The sequence below is a fragment of the Gossypium hirsutum genome, chromosome A09 (assembly GCF_007990345.1).
Source record: "Gossypium hirsutum isolate 1008001.06 chromosome A09, Gossypium_hirsutum_v2.1, whole genome shotgun sequence".
NCBI lineage: Eukaryota > Viridiplantae > Streptophyta > Magnoliopsida > Malvales > Malvaceae > Gossypium > Gossypium hirsutum.
The window spans coordinates 80241580-80262362 of NC_053432.1; the positions used below are offsets into that span (position 1 = coordinate 80241580).

General features: G+C 31.0%; 1 protein-coding gene and 1 long non-coding RNA gene across 5 annotated transcripts; one reads left to right on the top strand and one right to left on the bottom strand.

Moving 5' to 3' along the window:
* Positions 1 to 2360: 2360 nt before the first annotated feature.
* Positions 2361 to 6530, bottom strand: LOC107901889 (uncharacterized). 4 transcript variants are annotated; one of them, XM_041077080.1, is made up of 6 exons: positions 6350 to 6530; positions 5853 to 6113; positions 5644 to 5736; positions 4524 to 4559; positions 4190 to 4297; positions 2361 to 2642 (listed from the first exon to the last, which is right to left on the bottom strand). In XM_041077080.1, the coding sequence occupies exons 2-6, from the start codon at positions 6042 to 6044 to the stop codon at positions 2529 to 2531; spliced, it is 543 nt and encodes a 180-aa protein (XP_040933014.1). In that variant the 5' UTR covers positions 6045 to 6113; positions 6350 to 6530; the 3' UTR covers positions 2361 to 2528. The 4 variants fall into 4 exon arrangements, with proteins under 4 accessions (XP_040933014.1, XP_040933013.1, XP_040933012.1 ...); XM_041077079.1 differs by lacking the exon at positions 4524 to 4559 and adding an exon at positions 5073 to 5144; XM_041077078.1 differs by lacking the exon at positions 4524 to 4559 and adding an exon at positions 5067 to 5144.
* A 7982-nt stretch (positions 6531 to 14512) lies between these two features.
* Positions 14513 to 16049, top strand: LOC121206264 (uncharacterized). Its single transcript, XR_005901364.1, has 2 exons — positions 14513 to 14697; positions 15849 to 16049. It is a non-coding gene; the product is annotated as an uncharacterized lncRNA (long non-coding RNA).
* Positions 16050 to 20783: the final 4734 nt, after the last annotated feature.

A 20783-nucleotide genomic window follows, 5' to 3' on the forward strand; every position in this document is an offset into this window, starting at 1 on the left:
CTAAGTTAAGTGTTAAAAAAAATCATATAAAAGGAAAAAGAAAATGGGGGAAGCAAATGTTTTAGTCGTTCACATCTGAGCCTAAGAATCAAAAGAAGTTTATAAGAAGAAACTCATTAACAGACATTACAAACAATAGGCTAAAAACAAACAGATCTGATAATATGGGTCAAACCATCTAGCCAATGGAACTGATTGGCCAAGAAATTTTCATTAGACGTTTCTAACTTTATGAACTTTGAACAATGGATGAGGACCAGCATTTGCAACTCCATGACACCATGATATTTTACCATTAAAATGGGGTTTAAAATTTTAATCAATATCTTGTGAAGTGCATTGATTCAATTATGTTAACCATTGTATCAAATATCTACTACATGAATGAACTAATCCACCCAGTACTAACAAATTCAAGAACAAAACAAACATTTTCAAGCCCAGTCCAAATACAAGAAGAAAAGATCACTTCGGATCTCATCATATGAAACGGGGATCAAATAATCAAAGAGCTAAGTTTCAGTTAAAATTCGTTTTCTTTTCGTAAATGAACGAGAAAAACAAAAACCCAAAAAATCTTACTAACAAACAATCCCACATTTCTTAAGAAAAAAGAATAAGCAAGAAATGGAATTAATTGGGGAATTTCAACAAACAGAATGAGAGCAAAATAAAACAAGGAAAGAAAGGAAGATTAAAACAAGAAAAGCAGAAAGACCCAGAAAGCAGGAAGATGTTAAAACATACCTTGTAAAATTTGGGTGTCATTGGGAATCCATGGAAAAAGCTAAATCCAAGAAAGAAAAGCACATTGGTAAGAAAGAAAAACCCTAAGACAGAAAGAGGGAGAGGGAGAGGGAGAGGGAGAGGGGAGAAAGTCAACGTGTTCGTTTGCTTCTTCTCTGTCGCTGGATGCAATGCGATGTTGGAAAACTAGGGTAAAAAATTTGGGGGAGAAGAAGTTAGGGGAAATTTGGGGGAAATCGGGGAAATTGACTTTGGCAGAGAGTAAAGCAATTTTGGGCCACACAGAAACGACGACATTTTAGTTAAAAAAAATTTAGAGTTTGCGGCGTTTTCAAAAAACTCCACCAATAAAAATAACAAAAAACGACGACGTTTCAATTGATATAACGTTGTGGCATTTTTGAAAAACGCCGGTATTTCATGCTGTTTGTGGCGTTTTTGCTGAAAGCGCCAGTAATAACAAAGTATAAAACGATAGCGTTTTGCTTCCATGGATATTTGTGGCGTTTTTCAATAAAACGCCGGTAAATTTTAATATCATTTTGTCTTTATATTTTTATAATATTTTTAATTAATCAAAATACTTAATATTATTAACACTAATTAATCAAAACTCTAAACCTTAAACCATTAAACTATATCTCTGTAACCTTAAACCCTAAAGTATATCCTCTAAACCCTAAACTATATCCCCTAACCATAAACCACAAAACAATAACCCCTAATCCTTAACCACAAAATGTATGAATTAATCATAACCCTAAACTATATCCCTTGATCCTTAAACCATAAAATAATAACACTAATTAATCAAAACTGTAAACCTTAAACGATTAAACTATATCCCTATAACCTTACACCCTAAACTATATCCCTATAACCCTAAACTCTAAAGTATGTATATCCCCTAAACCCTAAACTATATCCCCTAACCATAAACCATAAAATAATAACCCCTAAGTCTTAACCACAAAATGTATGAATTAATCATAACCCTAAACTATATCCCTTGATCCTTAAACCACAAAATAATAACACTAATTAATCAATACTCTAAACCTTAAACCATTAAACTATATCCCCTACTAAAGTACCCTAAACTATATCCCCTAAACCTTAAACCACAAAATAAAAACACCTAATTAACCCCTAAACCATTAACCCATAACCCACACTACAGGAGAACAGACTTTTAGCGGCGTTTTTTTTTGCCTTTAGCGGCTTAGCGGCGTTTTCACAAGCGCTGCAAAAAACGCCGCTATAGACGACGCCGCAAATTTTTGCGGCGTTTATTTAAAAAAACGCCGCTAAAGACCATGACCTTTAGCGGCACTTTTTTTACAAACGCCACTACAGAACAAACCTTTAGCGACGCTTTTCTCACAAACACCTCTAAAGAATATAACCTTTAAAAAATATATATTTTTATTAAATAATATTTATTTTCTATATTATATTTTATTTTTGAAACTTTAAACTATATACTTTTAAGGATAAATAAAAATATTAATTAAATTAAATTTTCTATTAAAATTTTAATTTTAAAACTAAATATAAAAATTGATGAATTTAAATTTAAAATTTAAATATTATGTTTAAATAAATGGGCAATCTACCAGCAACAGAGAGATAATACAATTTATGAAAATTTATGTCGATGAGAATTTTTAAATAAATTTTAAGCACATTTACATTTATGGAAAGAAAGAAAAACAAAAAGACCGTAGTTTTCAATTTTTGTTTGCCTTGCCTATGAGGATGACAATGAAGTTCAGCTTCATTCACAATGATACAACTTTCATCACCTCCTGTTTTATCCAATGGTGGAACTGTTCCACTTTCTTTCCTACCAACAGCACTCCCTGAGCTATCCATGGTCCAGTTATTTGATTGTCCTGCAAAGTTCACGACACGAATTATACCATACAGCTTAGCAGAAATAGACAAAGATAAAAAAATAAAAAAAAAACTTGCATATATTACTTGTGTAATAATTTCCCAAGAATTTATATATTTAAAGCTGACTCAATGTATACATTTAAAGATGATAATACAATAGATGTAATAATTGAACAAGAAACTATCTTACTGTAATATTTTTGTTATTTATTTTACATAATAAATATTTAAAACTATTTAATATGAAGCAATTTTTGCATTTTCACAAAACAATTTAGAAACTGGAAATATTTTTTTCTGGCCAAGATTTGTAAAGCTTAGTGCTAGTAGGCAGATGCAGTAGCCTATGCATCGCATTTTTATTTTTGTTTTATTTCACTGGAATAATCCAATAGTTTATGACTTATTCCCTTCTATCCACTGCAATATTGCAATAAAGTACATTAGAAACTAGGATATTGGTAAAAGGCACACATAAGGTCTGGGGCTAGGCTTGGAGCTGAGGTGGGTACAAAATGAAAGCAATATAATTCCATCCTCAAGAGTCCAAGCACGCAGAAATGTAATTTATTTTAACAAAATTATATGGCAAAAGGAAATAATGGCACGGTCTCAAAGTTTGATCATGCAACATGATAAAGTGTATGATTAGCAGCAGGGGGTGGGAATAAAGGCAACATGCTATGGGGATGTTTCATTGCAAACTAAGGAAAATAACTTATGTTTCTTCTTGGTGCAGTAAAGAGAACACCTCAGATTTGATTGAAGCTAACCTCAAGATGATCAGTAGTTATAAACAAATAAAAGAAGGATTTAGTCGGAGTCATTTTCAAGACTTTATCAACTTTAAAAAATGCAAAGAAGTAATGCTCAAATTCCAATACTGAACTAATGAAACAAATACAGTTCACAAATTGATGCATAACATAGATTGAACTATTGAAAGGACTTGAACAAAGAATGTAACAACTAAGTAAACATAGTGGAGAATCACATAAGAAATTAAAAACCCAACATGCGGTACATATATCACAGCCACCAATCGTAAACAAATTTAAATATACGGGACTCACCAAGATGCAATGCAACAATCGCAATTTAAATTGGTAAAACCAGTACTAGGAGGCTCTAACATAACAAAACCTGTAAAATTGAATACCTAATCTTTATATGAGTTCCAGCATACAAATTCCAGTTCTACCATGACCCATTAATAAATAAAAGTTTCTCAAATTATAAAGAAAAGGTTGACAACAACTAGTACATAAAAGCTCCAATTGCAAACAAAGAGAAAGCACCAGATAAATAACAATGTCATTAAGTGAAAATGGAAAAAGAAAAACATATTTAAGGATTTGATACAAAAATATTATTTGGCATGTTAATAAAAATTAAGTACCAAATATAATTGTAAACAATTTGATTTTTTGCACGAATAACAAAAAATTCAGCACATAACAATAGTCATTACTTTATCCATTGAAAGACAAACCAAAACCAAAACCAAAATCAAGTTCATGCCAGCATATAATTTGAATCTCACCGCTGACCGTAAACTCTTTCTCCATTGAGGTCTTAGTTCCAAATCTGAGCGAGTGTGCATAATCCCACGAGGCAAATCTTTTAATTTCCCGGAAGGCAATTCATTATCCTTGACACAAACATAATACACACCTTAGATGACGACAATGAAGAAACTGAATCCACACAGATTACCAATGTGAGCACTTAATGAATTAAGAAATACACATTAAGTTATACTAAAACATAGTCCAAAGAAAAACCAAGGCGAAAAAGTTTCAAGTTCTTCAAGCTCAGGCGTCAACAGGAACTATAAACTAACTTGGCATGGTATATGTCAATATTAAGATGCTTACCTCTACTGAGTCAAAAGGGTGCAATTTGGTTTCCATATGACAATAAGAGAAAGCATTTATAAAAGATAAGAATATAGCTTTGGCAAGCCTCACAACACCTTATTACAATATAACAATGCCAGCATGAAATCCTATTTATCTCCTTACAATAAATCAAAACCAGTGGAATCTAGAGAACAAGGAGAGTTGTTATACCTGTGTCTCATAGTATTGATAATTTTTTCTATATTAAACGCATAAAAACTGCAGGAAATTGCATTGAAGAAAACAAAAGAAAAGGCTACCTCAAAAGTTCTTTTAAAAGTAAATGCAATAATTAATAAGTTCTCACTTAATTTATGCTGAAAGACCATACATGGTAATAGCAAAAAAGACCCAGTTTTTCTTTTGTCTCAGCAAACTGACTTAAGGAAATGGAAGTCGCAAAATGATATGATATCCGTAATGCCATTAAACATTGAAATTTAAGATGTTTAAGTAAGTTGAAGCATGTGCATGTGCATGTGCATGTAATGGCCAAATCTCAAAAGAATTTATACCCACACCTACAAATTCTAGAATGGAATCCCGGTTATAAAGATTTGACATTAACCAATCCAGCACTTCCCCTTCAGTCAACCACTGGTAGAAGGAAAAAGGAAAAAGGCCTCTGATTATTTGAACAATAAGAAAAAAATGAGAAAGATGTTGTCAAGAAGAGACAAATTTGAGCTTTTGCTGGATCTATGTATGTAGTTATTACTAATTTAAGCGCCTAATTGGGATTCAAAAAATACATGAAATGAAAGAACAATCACTGTAAAGAGCAAAGGTTCGATTTTTAGATTAAAGTAGAAAGATGAAATCCAAAAGCAATGAAAGCTAACACCCTCTATAAACTTGAAGTTCCCGGAATTGTTCAATTCAAATAAAATTTGGAAATGCTTGAACTTGTACTGAGAGACTCTCTATTAGTACAATTATTAAAACAAAAAGGAAAGATTCAATAAAGAAAATAAAGAATGAACAAGGAATATGAATGGGCAGAAATAAAAGTCTCTTAAAAACCAGATCTTGATCGAACCACCATTGCCAGAAAATAAAAATAAAAAACGAGAAACAGAAACATAAAATGAGGGACCTTGAAGATTAAAAGGAGGCGAATTGATTGAAAAGAGATGAAACTAGACAGGGAGTAAAGCTCTTCTTTTGCCTTCGGGTAAATTCGGGTCGTCTGATTCAACAACAACCAAAAATTGAATGAATGAACCAGCAAAAACTAACAGAGAGAAAAGGTCATTTAAAAGAAAAACCGAAACAAGAGGACGCAACGCCACGTCTTAAAGGTACATGTGGAAGAACAAAAGGAAAGAGGTTTTGGGGGGAGGGAATCTTTGCTTTTGCTTTTGCATGGGGAAAGGGTTTTTGGTCTCTGCTATGGGGTTTATATGAGTTGTCCAGCTGCCGCTCGTCGACGTCTCCCCCTGCGACAGCTCCCAAACACAACACCTTCCCATTTTTTTGAATACTCAATTTCACCATCTCTCCCCCTCACATGGATTTTTCCTTTCGTTCTTTAAAATTACAACTAAAAATGCCAATCGAACCCACCTGAAGCAATTAAGGAATGAAACAAAACCACTGTTAGAGAGTAAAAACTGTAAGCCAGTAAGTTCAGCCCAAGTTTTTAATGTCTCTGCTAAATCTCGGTTTTCGCTAATAATCTCAAGGAGATAGGATACCGAATGCAATTCCAGGCTACCGAATGCATCTTTGAGAAAGGATATCAAAATATTCTTCAATTAGGAGAGAAACAGGAAAAAGAATCCAAAAGAAAAAAATCTTACTTTCTTTTTGTGACGGTATAACGGTATAACAGTAGATCCTAACGGCGGCGCAGATAATTGAGGCGGCGTCGATGCTACTGCTTCTTCAGCCATTAATTTTGGGGAGGGGGGAGGGAACCGATTTTGGGAAAAAGAAAGGAGGGAAAAAAAAGAGATTTTGGGATTTCGGGGGGGAAGGGAGAACTGATTTAGGGAAAAAGTTTTAAGGCATTTTGGCTAATAAAACGGCGCCGTTTTGTGTAAGATTTTTTGCAGCGCTTTTATGAAAAATGCAGCTATTGCTTATCTTTTGTTGCGTTTTTTTATAAAAATGCCGCAAAAAGTCATTTTTCTTTATACAAAATGGTGCCGTTTTGCTCTGCTAAAAATCTATTATTTTGTTTTAATATATATAAACTTTATCATTATCTCTTAAATAATTTAAATTATGTTGATAATTTTAATATATTAAAATAAATATTATTTTTTTATAATTATATAAGAAATTAATTAATATATAAATTAAAAAAATCAGTTATATACCCAAAAATAACTTTAAAATTATTTTAATTAATAGTATTTTATTTTTTTTCATTTTTGACATGTGTTTTTCTATATTTTTACTTTTAAAATTTTTTTCAATAAAATCCAAATGTTGCTTCAATTTTCTAATAGTAAACCCTAAACCTAAACCCCAAACTGTAAACCTATATCCTAAACCCTAAATATATATATTACAATGGATAAAAGTAATTAAAAAAGAATCTTATTACTTACCTAAACCCAAAAATAATTTGATTTTTTGTTATCTTATCAAAAATCCTAACTCTTAAACCTTAATAGCCTAACCCCTAAAACCATGAACAGTACTACAATCCTAACTGTAAAACAAAAAACCACAAACTCTAAACCATAAACTCTAAACCAAAAATAATAAACATTATATCATAAACCCTAAACCCTTAAACCATGGACATTAAACCTTAAATCTTAAATCATAAATTCTAAACCCCAAAATAATAATCATTATATCATAACCCCTATCCCCTAAACTTTAAACCATAAAACATAAACGATAAACCCTTAACCCCAACCCTTAAACCATAATTAGATATTTAATTATATGTATACACCTAAATTTTGATAGAAATACATATCAGAATTATATATGAATTTCGATTTAATGTGTAATTGTAGATGTGAAATTCTAATTGTGGTTTAAATGTATAATTGAAACTTTAATTTTGATTTAATCATACACATTTTAAAAAATAAATACATCAATATATTTTTATATTGAATAAATATAAATATTTATGTATGCAATATATAAATATAAAATGATGTTATATCAATAATTGTGTTCATAATTTATGCTTTTACGATTTAACTTATTGCACACTAAACCATTGTTCATGTATACTTTTGGGATTTAACCCATTTTGATATATATATTTTTTAAAATAATAATTTATATTTATCTTATTTAGATTTATATTATAAAAAAAATCTAAGATACACAAGTTAAGTAGTTTACCACATTTACCTCTAAATTCCAAACCCCAAACCCCAAATCATAAACTATAGGCCCTAAACACTAAACCATAACCCATAAACTAAATTACTTTTTTGAGGCATTTTTCCAAAAGCGCCGCTAAAACCACGATCTATAGCGGCGTTTTCCAAAAGCGCCGCTAAAACTAAAACCTCGATCTATAACGGCGTTTTTTCAAAAGCGCCGCTAAAACCACGACCTATAGCAGCGTTTTTCCAAAAGCGCCGCTATTGTTCAGTTTTTAGCGGCGTTTGGACCAAAAACGCCGCTATTGCTCAGTTTTTAGCGGTGTTTTATTGCAAACGCCGCTAATGTATAATATTTGCGGCGTTTTTTGTTCAAACGCCACTAAAAACGCCGCTAAAGCCCTATTTTCCTGTAGTGCCATAAACCCTTAACCACTAGCCCATAACCCTTAAACCCTAACCCTTAAACCATAAGCCGTAAACATAATCCCTAAACCCATAAACCCTAAACTTTTAAATAGTAAATCTTAAACCTTTAACCCTAAACCATAAAATGGGCAAATAATGTACTGTTTATTTTTTTTAATTGAGTTTTAAGCGGTTTAATTTTAATATATATTATTTGGGTCTAGTCGAGATTGATATAATCGTAAAATTGGCCCTTCTAATATAATTACCAAAATACTTTTATATCTAATATTAGTTTAAAATAGATGATGATAAAATTCATATCATTATTTTCTCTAGCATAATGTTATAATTATAAAATGATTAATGATTTCGTTAAAAATATAATAAAATTTTAAAAATATTTGTTGTATTTTAATTAAAATATAAAAAATTTCAAATACATCATAACGTACTTATAAGTTATTTGTTCTATTTTGATAAAAAAATATATATTAAATTTTTAAAATTTTGACATAATTGCGGCGTTTATAACCCAAAACGCCACTAAAGCTTAAATCATAAAACATAAACCAAGTTAAAACTCAAGCTATTGCGGCGTTTTCCACAAAGCGCCGCTATGCCACTGAAGTAAAACGACGTAGTTCTGCTTAATCTTTTAGCGGCATTTTTAAAAAAGCGTCGCTAATGCTCAATCTTTAGCAGCGCTTTCTTAAAAACGCCGCTAATGCTCAGATCTTTAGCGGCGCTTTCTTAAAAATGCCGCTAATGCTCAGATCTTTAGCGGCGCTTTGTTAAAAACGCCGCTAATGCTTAGATCTTTAGCGGCGCTTTGTTAAAAATGCCGAGCGCTTTGTTAAAAATGCCGCTAATGCTCAGATCTTTAGCGGCGCTTTGTTAAAAACGCCGCTAATGCTTGATCTTTAGCGGCGCTTTGTTAAAAAAGCCGCTAATGCTCGATCTATTCGATTTTTAGTGGCGTTTTCAATTCAAACGCCGCTAAAAACGCCGTTAAAAACCTGTTTTGCAGTAGTGGCTGAGGTATTTTCAATTTTCGTTTTTTTAATTTATGTTTCTAAAAAAATCAACTCATATTGCGAGAAGTTAGTTGAGCCTCAGGACACGTTGAGGTAATTTCAATTTTTTTTGTCAAAACTCAACTCATATTGCAAGAGGTGAGTTGAGCCTCAAGACACGTTGAGGTATTTTCAATTTCTGTTTTTCAAAAAAATCAACTCATATTGCAATAGGTGAGTTGAGCCTCAGGACACGCTGAGGTAATTTCAATTTTTGTTTGTCAAAAATCAACTCATATTGCGAGAGGTGAGTTGAGCCTTAAGATACGTTGAGGTATTTTCAATTTCTTTTAAAAAAAATCAGCTCATATTGCGAGAGGTGAGTTGAACCTCAAGACACGTTGAGGTATTTTCAATTTCTGTTTTTCTAAAAAATCAAGTCATATTGCGATAGGTGAGTTGAACCTCAAGACGCTGAGGTAATTTCAATTTTTGTTTGTCAAAATCAACTCATATTGCGAGAGGTGAGTTGAGCCTCTAGACACGTTGAGGTATTTTCAATTTCTGTCTTTAAAAAAATCAGCTCATATTGCGAGAGGTGAGTTGAACCTCAAGACACGTTGAGGTATTTTCAATTTCTGTTTTTCAAAAAAATCAACTCATATTGCGATAGGTGAGTTGAACCTCAAGACGCTGAGGTAATTTCAATTTTTGTTTGTCAAAAATCAACTCATATTGCGAGAGGTGAGTTGAGCCTCAAGACACGTTGAGGTATTTTCAATTTCTGTCTTTCAAAAAAAAATCAGCTCATATTGCGAGAGGTGAGTTGAACCTCAAGACGCTGAGGTGTTTTCCATTTCTATTCTTCAATTTCTGTGTTTCAAAAAAAATCAGCTCATATTGCGAGTGGTGAGTTGAGCCTTGACTCACACGCTGAGGTATTTTCAAATTCTGTTTTTCAAATTTTGTTTTTCCAAAAAATTAACTCATATTGCGAGAGGTGAGTTCAGCCTCAGGACACGCTGAGATATTTTCAATTTCTTTTCAATTTATGTTTGTCAAAAAAATCAACTCATATTGCGAGAGGTGAGTTGAGCCTCAGATCACACGCCGAGGTATTTTCAATTGATTTTTTTTTCAATTTATGCTTTGCAAAAATCAACTCATATTACGAGAGGTGAGTTGAGCCTCGGGTCACATACCGAGGTATTTTCAAAATCTATTTTACAAATTTTGTTTTAAAAATCAACTCATATTGCGAGAAGTGAGTTGAGCCTTGGCTCACGTGCTGAGCTATTTTCAATTTCTGTTTTTAATGTCTAGTTTTAAAGAGTCAATTCATATTGTGAGAAATGAGTTAAGCTCAGGATCACATGCCGAGTAAAGAATAAAGACTGGAATTAATCGAAGACACAGATTTTATATCCCTGAAGTTACAGTGAAGCTAATTGAAGTTGCAGTGGAGCTGATCGATGATATCAGATCTTGCCTTTCTAAAAGTTGTAGAAGAGAAGACCACAAATTTTATCTGACTAAAGCGATGGAAGAGCAGATTGAAGCTGCAGATCTTATCTTTTTGAAGTCACCTTGGAGTAAATCAAAACTACAAGGCATATATCAGAAGATGCAGTGGATTTGATCAAGACAACAAGATACAGTGGTTTGGAAAGAGACTACCTGGATGAGAAGAGCACCAAAGAAGTCCATACTTAGTAAGACCGGGCAAAATTGGCCTTTCTTTGTGTCTTTGCTTTATTCCCGTTACACGATAATAAGCAAAGAGGGGTAGTTGTTGTAGGCCAATTTTAACCCATTTACACCAAAACCCAATTTAACCTTACCTAACCCACCAAAATTAAACCCCAAACCCAAAATCTTAACTACCCAAAGCCCAATTTACATCAAAACCCCAATGGCCCAAACCCTAAGCCCAAATCAAAATAAAAAAAAACCCTAGCCCACAACCTAAACTTTTCTCAACTAAATCCTAGCCTTTGCCACCACCAACTCCACTAGCCACACTTGCTCCACCACCACTTGTACCTACAAATGAAGACATAAACAATAAAAAAATATTTTGTGAATGGCTATATAAGCCTTCTCATATTTTGTATTTAGGAGAGGAAGAAGTTTTTTTTGGGGAGAAAGTTATTGTAAAGGATTTTTTGGAGAGGTTTCTTTTGAGAGTAATCAAGGAGAAGAGTTATTGTAAAGGCTAGTTTTTGGAGAAGCTAGTTTTTTTTTTGGAGATTAATCAAAGATCAAAGCAAAAGAGGTTTCTTTGTCTACTCTCGTTTTAAGTTCTTTGTTTGCTTATTGTTTTCCTTTCAATCTTATTTTGTTTCTTTCATACGAAAGTAAAAAAAAATAAAAGGAGGAAGCTTACCTATTTTTACCGGAAAAGTTTTTTTTGAGGTCCGGCCGCCTGTACGGTGGCACCGACGGCGGCCGGCGGCGATCAGCCTTATGGCCGGAAATCACTCACCCTCTCCTTCTCTTCTCCTTTTTTGTTATTATTATATTTCTTAATATTATATTATATATATATTCTTTTAATATATTAGGTATATTCTAAATTCTATATACGTTACGTATATATATTTTCTATACTATTTTATGTATATATCTTTAATACTATATTATTTATATATATATATATATATTCTACATGTTATCTTATGTATATATTTTAACTATATTATGTATGTATTTTTAACACTATATTATGTACATATATAAATATTATGTTATATACATATATGTAATATGCTTTTTAATACCATATTTTGTACGTATTATTATTATATCTATTTTTATCCCTATTATATTTATTGTTAATACTAGTACATATATTTTATTATATGAGTATATATATACTTTTATATATAGTATTATTTTCATACATTATCATATTTATTATTATACCTATTATTTTCACTATTATCACTTATTATTTTATTTTAATATTATTATATATATTCATATATGTTATGTACATATTTTTTTTATATCCATTTTATACATATGTATATATTATATATATCTTAACATTACTAGTTATATTTTCACTATTTTATGTATATACTTCAAACACTATATATAGTATATTTCTAACACTATTACTATTTATAAAAATATATATTTTACGTACATACTCTTAATATCTTTATTATGTATATATTCGTTGTTTTTATTTCACATTGGATACTATTATTACGTTTAATATGTCGCATGCATTGTTATTGTTTTAATATTGTTGTCATATTTATTATTTGTTTCAATGTATTTCCAACTCGTTTATTTTTGTCTCCCGCCTATTTTATATCATTCTTTTGTTCATTACTTTAAAGATTTTTATTCATGTTTTTACTAATTTCAATAAATAAGGCAATGTTTTGCATTTTGGAACATCGAAGAATTGTGCCCTAACTTACGGGGTTTCGGTTCTCTTATTGGTTCTAAATAGCTAAATATCCTTTTGAGTTTTGAAATGCACGAATTTCCAATTTAAATTAAAAGACGACCTTGTGCTCGGGAATTCATGGTATTGTGTCCTAACTTACGGGATGTGATACTCCTATATCTCGAGATAAGGAAATATTTAAACAAATCGATTTAAGCTAATTCAAGAATTTTAAAATCAGTATTAATAGAAAAGATCGTATTTCAAGTCCCTTCCCGATTTTTAATTTTCGACATTAAGACACTAACTAATCAATTCGGTACCAATTTTTTGAGCGTGTCGAGGGTGCTAATCCTTCCTCGCACGTAACCGACTCCCGAACTCATTCTCTCAAGTTTCATAGACCAAAGGCCCTGTTTTAGTAAACTAAAATTGATTTATTAAAACAAAGGTGATCCGATCACACCTGATAAAAGATTGGTGGCGACTCCCGTTTTAATTTTCACTTTCAAACAAAGTCGATCCCCGTTTTCAAAAGAATGGTTTCGACACTATTCTAGTATGAATAAGTTTCTTACTCAATAATTGTCTGAAATATAGGTTTCTGAGATTATCAGATTACATGGTATGGTGGTTTCTATTATTTCTGATTGAGATACGTGGTTTATACTCTGATTATAGAACAAGTACAAGAAGTTCTGGGTGCGTAATAATAGTTTTCAACACTGTATGAAGTTCTGAATAATGATTGATGTAAAACTGCATGGGATCTGATTAAATACAGTGAGAAAAAGAATATGCAGAGTTGTTTAATTCGTGAAATTGAAGAAAAGTAGAAGTGATTCGAGATAGATTGAAAGTATTTTTGATAGACAAGAATCATATGTGGATTTGAAACGTTGGGATATTGAGTATTTTATTAGTGATATGATATTTCTTAAAGATTCACCTTGGAAGAAAATTTTGAAGATCGGGTTGAAAAAGAAATTGAGTTCTTGTTCTGTTGGGCTATGTGAAGTTGTAGAAAAGTCAAATCGGTAAAATATTACTTGGTTTTGCTTCTGAAGTTATAGAAGTTTATGATAATTTTCCCTGATTTGAAGCTCAAAAAATGATATAGATCAGATTTGTTACATGTTATATCGACAAAGAATAATGAGATTTGATATGATTTATCGTATGGAGAAAAAGCCTGTTGAGATACTCGCTTGAGTAAGTGAAGCCATGATATTGAGGAAACAATACGGGAATCGAAAGAAACAGTGAGATCTTTGTACCCCCACCTCTTTTCAAGAAAATTTCAAGGACGAAATTTATTAAAAAGGGGGGAGAAATGTAACGACCCGAACTTTAAGGTTATCGAAAAATGTATTTTCGGGTCTCCGTTTTTGAAAAATTGATTAGTAAATATTTAAAATATATATATTTATGAAGTTAGTAGAGTGGTTAATTAGAGTTTAATTAAGTGAATTTAGCTTAATTAAGAGTAATTAAGAAAATGACTAAATTGAATAAAGGATAAAAGTTAAATTGTAGATTAAAAGAAAATAAAAAGGATCAAAATGGAAAATAGACCATTTAGTATAGTTGAGGCGGCAAACAATGAAAAATCTAAAGATTTTTCTAGATTATTGTTGAATTATAAATTATAAATTATTATTAACTATTATTATTAAATAAATTTTAAAAAAAAAAGAAAAGTGACAAATGTATGGTTTTAAATAGATACACATGTATTAATAATATACACATGTATAAATAATAAATAAGTATAACTTATTATTTAAGTATAAATAATATTATATATATATAAAGAAAAAAAAAGAGAAGAAGGGAAGAAACAGAATAGTAGAAACGAAACAGAGAGGGAAGGAAGGAAAGAAAGAAAAGAAAGAAAAAAAGGGAAAATTTAAGGTTTGAAGCTTGAAGTTTAATTTGCTAACGTTGTCTCGAGAAGTTTCAGCTAAGTAAGGAAATAGCAAAGTCGACGAGGAAAAGCTTGAAAAAGCTCGGAAAATACGGTTTGTATTTCTATAATCCAAACTCAGTCATTATTTGTTATATTTATATACATATGACAATTGTTAGTGTTAGAATTATGATGTTTTACAATTGAAATGGATTGATTTTGGTATGTGATGAATTTATCAAATTTATATTGATTGAAATCATTTTAATTGAATTTATATTGATTGAAATTATAATATATATATATATGATCTATGTAAAAATTTGAATATTGAATGAATGTTATATTGAAAAATTATATTGATTGGAAATATGGGAATTGATATGAATATATGAGATTTGTGATAATTGAATATTTGATATTGAAAAGTGAATTGAGTTGTATTGGATTATGAATTAATGTGAATAATTGAAATATATTTGTTGAATTGAATGAAAATATATGAAATTGTGAAAATGTGTGAATATATGTGATTATTAGAATGGTATATTGATGAAAGATTCATTAAATTGAGAAAGTGAATCAAATACCCTATTAACAGTATTGGACCAGATTGGATACAAATGGCATGCCATTGGGTTTGTGATGTGATGAGGAGATTTGTAGTTCGGTCGAGAAGATGTTTCTGTTATTATATACTTCGGTTTATCCGAAGAGGCATTTAATGCCTTATTGGTGTGTTTGGGAGGATATGATATACTGGTGTGTTATGGAGGATTTATAATATTCCGGGTGTGTTTGGGTTGGATATTCTGGTGTGTTTAGGAGGAATCTGCATATCTATCAGAGTCCGAGTCTTGTTAATAGGGGTAAATAAGTGAAAAGATAAATCGAGTGAATTTGATTGATTGAGATATTGGAATGAAATGAGAAATTGAATTGAGAATTGAAATTGAGATATGAGATTGAAAACATGAACCAAAAGGTTCATGAAATGAGTGAAGTTCAAATGGATGATGATTGATGTTAGAATGAATTAAAATGGTATATTGTTAAGAAGTAAAGTGTGAATACAAGTGAATTGTGAATATATTGTATAGAATTTATACGGTAAGTAAATGAAATTCATCTATAAAATAAATAAATGAATACTTATAATTGTTATTGTGATTTTAAGTTTAATTGTTATATTATTAAGTGTTCGAATTATGGAAATACCATTGAGTATACCATACTCAGCGTACGGTTTGTTTCCGTGCGCAGGTTAAGTAAAGATAGAACGTTGAATCAGCATCCCAGGCCGATCCCAAATTCAATGAAGTAAAGTGTGTTAATTGTGGGTAATGGCATGTACCTAGGATGCCTTATGTGTGTGTCATTTTGAAATTGTAAATGTAAGGATGAAATAAATAAATTTAAGGTTTGGTTATGGTATAAAATAGGATTTGAATAATTTGGTATGAATTTGAATTTTTATGAGACAATATCAGATTGATTTCAGAATTCCCTATTCTGAATTGGGAAAATCATTAAAAATTTTATAAAAATAATTATGGACTATAATTTATATTCTTAAAATCCTTAGTGAGTCTATTTTCAAGATAAATAAACGGGAACATCACCCGAGTCCTGTGCTATGAGATAATTAAATTTTAGTAAAGAAAGGTCGAAACTGTCAAATAGCAGACCAGGGGTAAATTTGAGGAATAAACTGTACTAATTGGCTAAACCAAAAATTCTTAAATTTTTATAGTAGAAAGGTATATGAGTCTAGTTTCAAGGAAAATTAACGGAACTTAATTTGGAGCTTCGTAGCTCCAGATATAAATATTTTAGTGGCTGTTGCTCAAGAAGACAGCTTTGACATGAACATAAGAAAATAATGGAATTGTGTGTAATTATTTTGTAAACTCCGGTAATGCTCCATAACTCTCTTCCGGTGATGTTTTAGGGTTAGGGGTGTTACACCTATTCTGTTTTATTTAGATTCTCAAGCTTTTTCCTGGTAATAACCTTTTTCGAACCGGATTGAACTAGAATTGCTATCATTCGAACTTGCCACAGATTGAAATTTGTTTCACCACCGAACTTCTTAATTTCAAACCTTGTTGTTGCCTTTTCTGAATGGGCTGATCTATGAAAATTGAACTAGCTCTGATATCACTTATTAGATCAACCCGATTAAGCAACGAATAAGAAAAATAACGGAATAAATTGAGAAATTGAACATACAAATTTAACGTGGAAAAACTCCTCCAAAGAGGATAAAAAACCACGGGCAAAGATAATTTTATTATAATGGCAAAAGAACGAAGAGTACAAAAGATGGAGATAAAGACTAAACCCCGAAAACTCGAAAATAAAGAACCCTTAAAACGTAAACACATAATTCTCTAAATGTGTTATGAGTTCTAATCTCTAATGGGTGTATTTTTTTAAGGTTGTAAAAGAGCCTATTTATAGGCTAAATTCATAGGTCAAATAATAATAAAATAATCTAAACTAATCAGTGTTTGATTGAAACAAGTAAAGAAAGTTTAACTGAAAGATTATTTTTCTAATTTGACTAAAAATAGGAGTCATATTTAACAACATGCATATACAAAATCAGAATAAAAAGCATGTAGAACATGCATTTATACAATACAAAAATCAGAAGGCATGGAATTCCACACTTTGTAGAGCAGATATGTCACAAACTCAATAAACGCAAAACAGGTTTGCCATAATGTCACATGCATGGTTGTATAATAAATTCAGAGATAAACAATTTAACATATTCAGACATCATGTGCTCATACACAACATAGCAAAACGAAAACATGCCATCAGAATTGACAGAACACAGATCATACATTTATAATCCACATACCTTAAGCATATCACATACGAAAGCATATTAACAAATACCCTGTTTTCAAGTCTTATTAAGCAACCCTACGGAGAGTCTAATTACGAATCACAAACTAAAACAGCCATAGTGTAACAGCCTAATTTTCAGTGGTGTCGGAACAGTGATTCGAGATCACTAAATCAGACAAATGAGTAGGAAATATTATTAATTTAGTGAGTATAAGTTAAATGTGAAGTTAGGATAAATTTTGAGGTAGTGAATAGTGTACTAAAAATAAATGTTAAAATAATTAGAATCGAAAATGAGGTATCGAGACCTCGAGAATTTTAAATCGAGCCATAAATATTTTTATAAATATTTATGGAGTGTTAATAAGTCAGTATTAAAGTTTCGTCAAGAAATTTTAAAGTTCTGATAGTTAATTGAACAAAACGGACTAAATTGTATTAAATGCAAAATTGTGGGAAATGATTAAATAGCTTAAATAATAAAAGAAAGAGGGTTTAAAAGGAAAATAGACCCAAGGTCTCTTTGGGATGGACGGCAATGGCATGAAATCAGCAAGAAAATAAGGAGAATTAAGGGCAAAACTGGAAAATTATAAAATTTACTTAATAAAGCTAGGACTAAAGTGGAATCATCTAGATTTCTCTTTATTTTTCTGCATTCTCATCAGCAAAAACACCATGAAAGAGTTCCCTTAAGCTGGTTTTTTCATATTTTTACTTCAAGTAAGTTCAATGCTTGATTATTTCTTGAATTTTTTGTGTTTTTTGTGACTTTTACAACTAGGTCCACTTGTTAAATTCATTAGTTTTTGATTCTATGAAAGAAATTGAAAGATGCTATGAATATGTGCTGGAAGTATATGATGATTTTGCATGGAATTAGAGCTTTAAATTGTTTATATGCTGATTTTATTGAAAGAATTGAATAGAAAGTGAATGTTTGAGACCTAATTGTAAAAGAGTTTGAAGTTAGAGTTTTATGTAGAAATTCTGAATTTCAATAGTTATGAAATAACTTATAATGTCTAGGAAAAGTATTAATTGAGAAAATTATCTTAATTGAGGGGTTAATTGAGCAAGGACTGAATTGTATGAATTGTGAACTTTGGGGCAAAATGGAAATCAACATTTTGCACTAAAACTGTTTTGGACAGCAGCAGTAGTCTAAATTTGAAAAATCATCAAAAATTGTAGGAATGGTATTAGAGGATGAATAAAATATGAAATTAAAGCTTATTCAGTCTAGTTTCTTACAGAAGAAATGATGTAAGCAATGGAATTGTAAATCATGAGATATGATAAATTTTGTGAGACAAGGTCAGAATGATTTCGGGTTCCCCTGTTCTGACTTTGTAAAATCATCAAAAAATGGATAAAAATAATTAGGGACTTAAATTTATATGTTTAGAATTCTGAATGAGTCTATTTTCAAGATAAACAAACGGGAACATCATTCAAATCCTGTACGAGTAGATAATTAATTTTTAGTGAAGAAGGGTCGGAACTGTCAGACAGTAGAATAGGGGAGACTTCAATGAATAAACTGTATTAATTGGCCAAACCAAAAATTATGAAATTTTTATGGTAAGAATATATATGAGTCTAGTTTCATAGAAAATTAGAAGATCTTAATTTTGAGTTCCGTAGCTCCAGATATAAATAATTTAGTGACTACGACACGGGTGGATAGTCTGAATATTCACATAAGTAATTAGTGAAAATTATGGATAAGGTTACTTACAATTGCGTTATTTATACCAAGGATGTGGATGGAGAGGAGGAGGAGGAGGAAAAATATATGAATGACTCGTGTATAAATTAAACACATGCCCGATTATAATCGATAAGTGTTGGATTAGAAATGATATAATGTTTTATGTGGAATATTTATTATGAAATTATGATTATCGTTATAATACAAAATTTGTACTTGTGAGTTTATATGGCTAAATTTTAGTGATTATTTGTTAATTTTATGAATTTCATGATGTGTTATTTCATATGTATTAATGATAAAATCGTGAATAATGTAAAAGCATGAAAATTGAATAAATGATCAAATTGAGCATTTCAGTTCAGTGACAAGATGAATTGAAGGAAAAGACCATAGTTGGACCATGGCAACAAGTGATAAGTGATAGCTTCGGCTACACTTATCTGATCAAGGATAAGTGAAAGTGATAAGTAATAGCTTCGGCTACACTTATCTGATCAAGGACAAATGACAAGTGAAAAGTGGTAGCTTCGGCTACCTGATCAGTGAAAAGTGGTAGATTCTGCTACCTGATAAGTGAAAAGTGGTAGCTTCTGCTACCTGATCAGTGAAAAATGGTAGCTCCGACTACCTGATCAATGAAAAATGGTAGCTCCGGCTACCTGATCAGTGAATAGTGGTAGCTTCGGCTACAAGTGACAAGTGATTTCCGTATAAGACCATATCGGGATATGGCATCGGTGTGATATATGCTACTATATAAGACCATATCTAGGATATGGCATCAGTGAGATATGTGATTCGTGTAAGACCATAGCTGGGTTATGGCATCGATACGTGATATGTGATTACGTGTAAGACCATAGCTGGGCTATGACATCGATATATGAAGATGTGTAAGACCATAGTTGAACTATGACATCGAGTAAACGAAGTACTCAATTCCGTAAGACGTTCACTAATTTGACAAAGTTTGGTCAGTGTTACATGGAATTATGTGATACAGGAAGTACGAGTTGATAAGATATGAGTATAGAACTTGGTTGATAAATGAATTCATTTGTGATTATATAATTGTTCATCTTGAATGTACTGTCCATATGTATTGATAATTCAAACGTATTAATGAATAAAGTTCCGACATGGAATAAATTGAACACGAGACAAATAATTATGAAATTGAACTCGAAATTCATGAAAATGATGGTTATTGATATATGGAGACATGAGACATTGGTATATGAATATGGAAAATATTTGATAAATGTGTTTATTCATAATTATGGAATTATATACCTCTTGTGTACTATTTGCATAAGGATGATATTTCAAATACTTTGGTTATTTAAGCTTAAATATGAAACAGTATGAAATCAAGATAAGTTGTTATAAAAATATATTTAGATTACAGAGATATGGCTGATATATGTTGTATGATTACATAACATGAAATTGTGTATATATATGAGAAATTTAATGAGAAATGAGCCCATACACGTTTTTTGTTATTTATATGAAGTGTACGACTGACAAGGGTGATGAAGTTATAAACAGAGAGTTACACGGGCTGAAAACACGGGTGTGTGACTTTCCAAAGTGTGAAAATTTTCTAACTGTTGCAA

What these genes read in the sequence shown, in the direction of transcription:
- LOC107901889 (XM_041077078.1), bottom strand. Translation starts at nt 6,044, where the DNA reads ATGGTGAAATTGAGTATTCAAAAAAATGGGAAGGTGTTGTGTTTGGGA. An exon ending in TTCCTTTTGTTCTTCCACAT is followed by an intron (nt 5,737 to 5,852) that starts GTACCTTTAAGA and finishes TTGTTGAATCAG; the next exon opens with ACGACCCGAATTTACCCGAA. An exon ending in CCATTCTAGAATTTGTAGGT is followed by an intron (nt 4,298 to 5,066) that starts GTGGGTATAAAT and finishes GTTTGTGTCAAG; the next exon opens with GATAATGAATTGCCTTCCGG.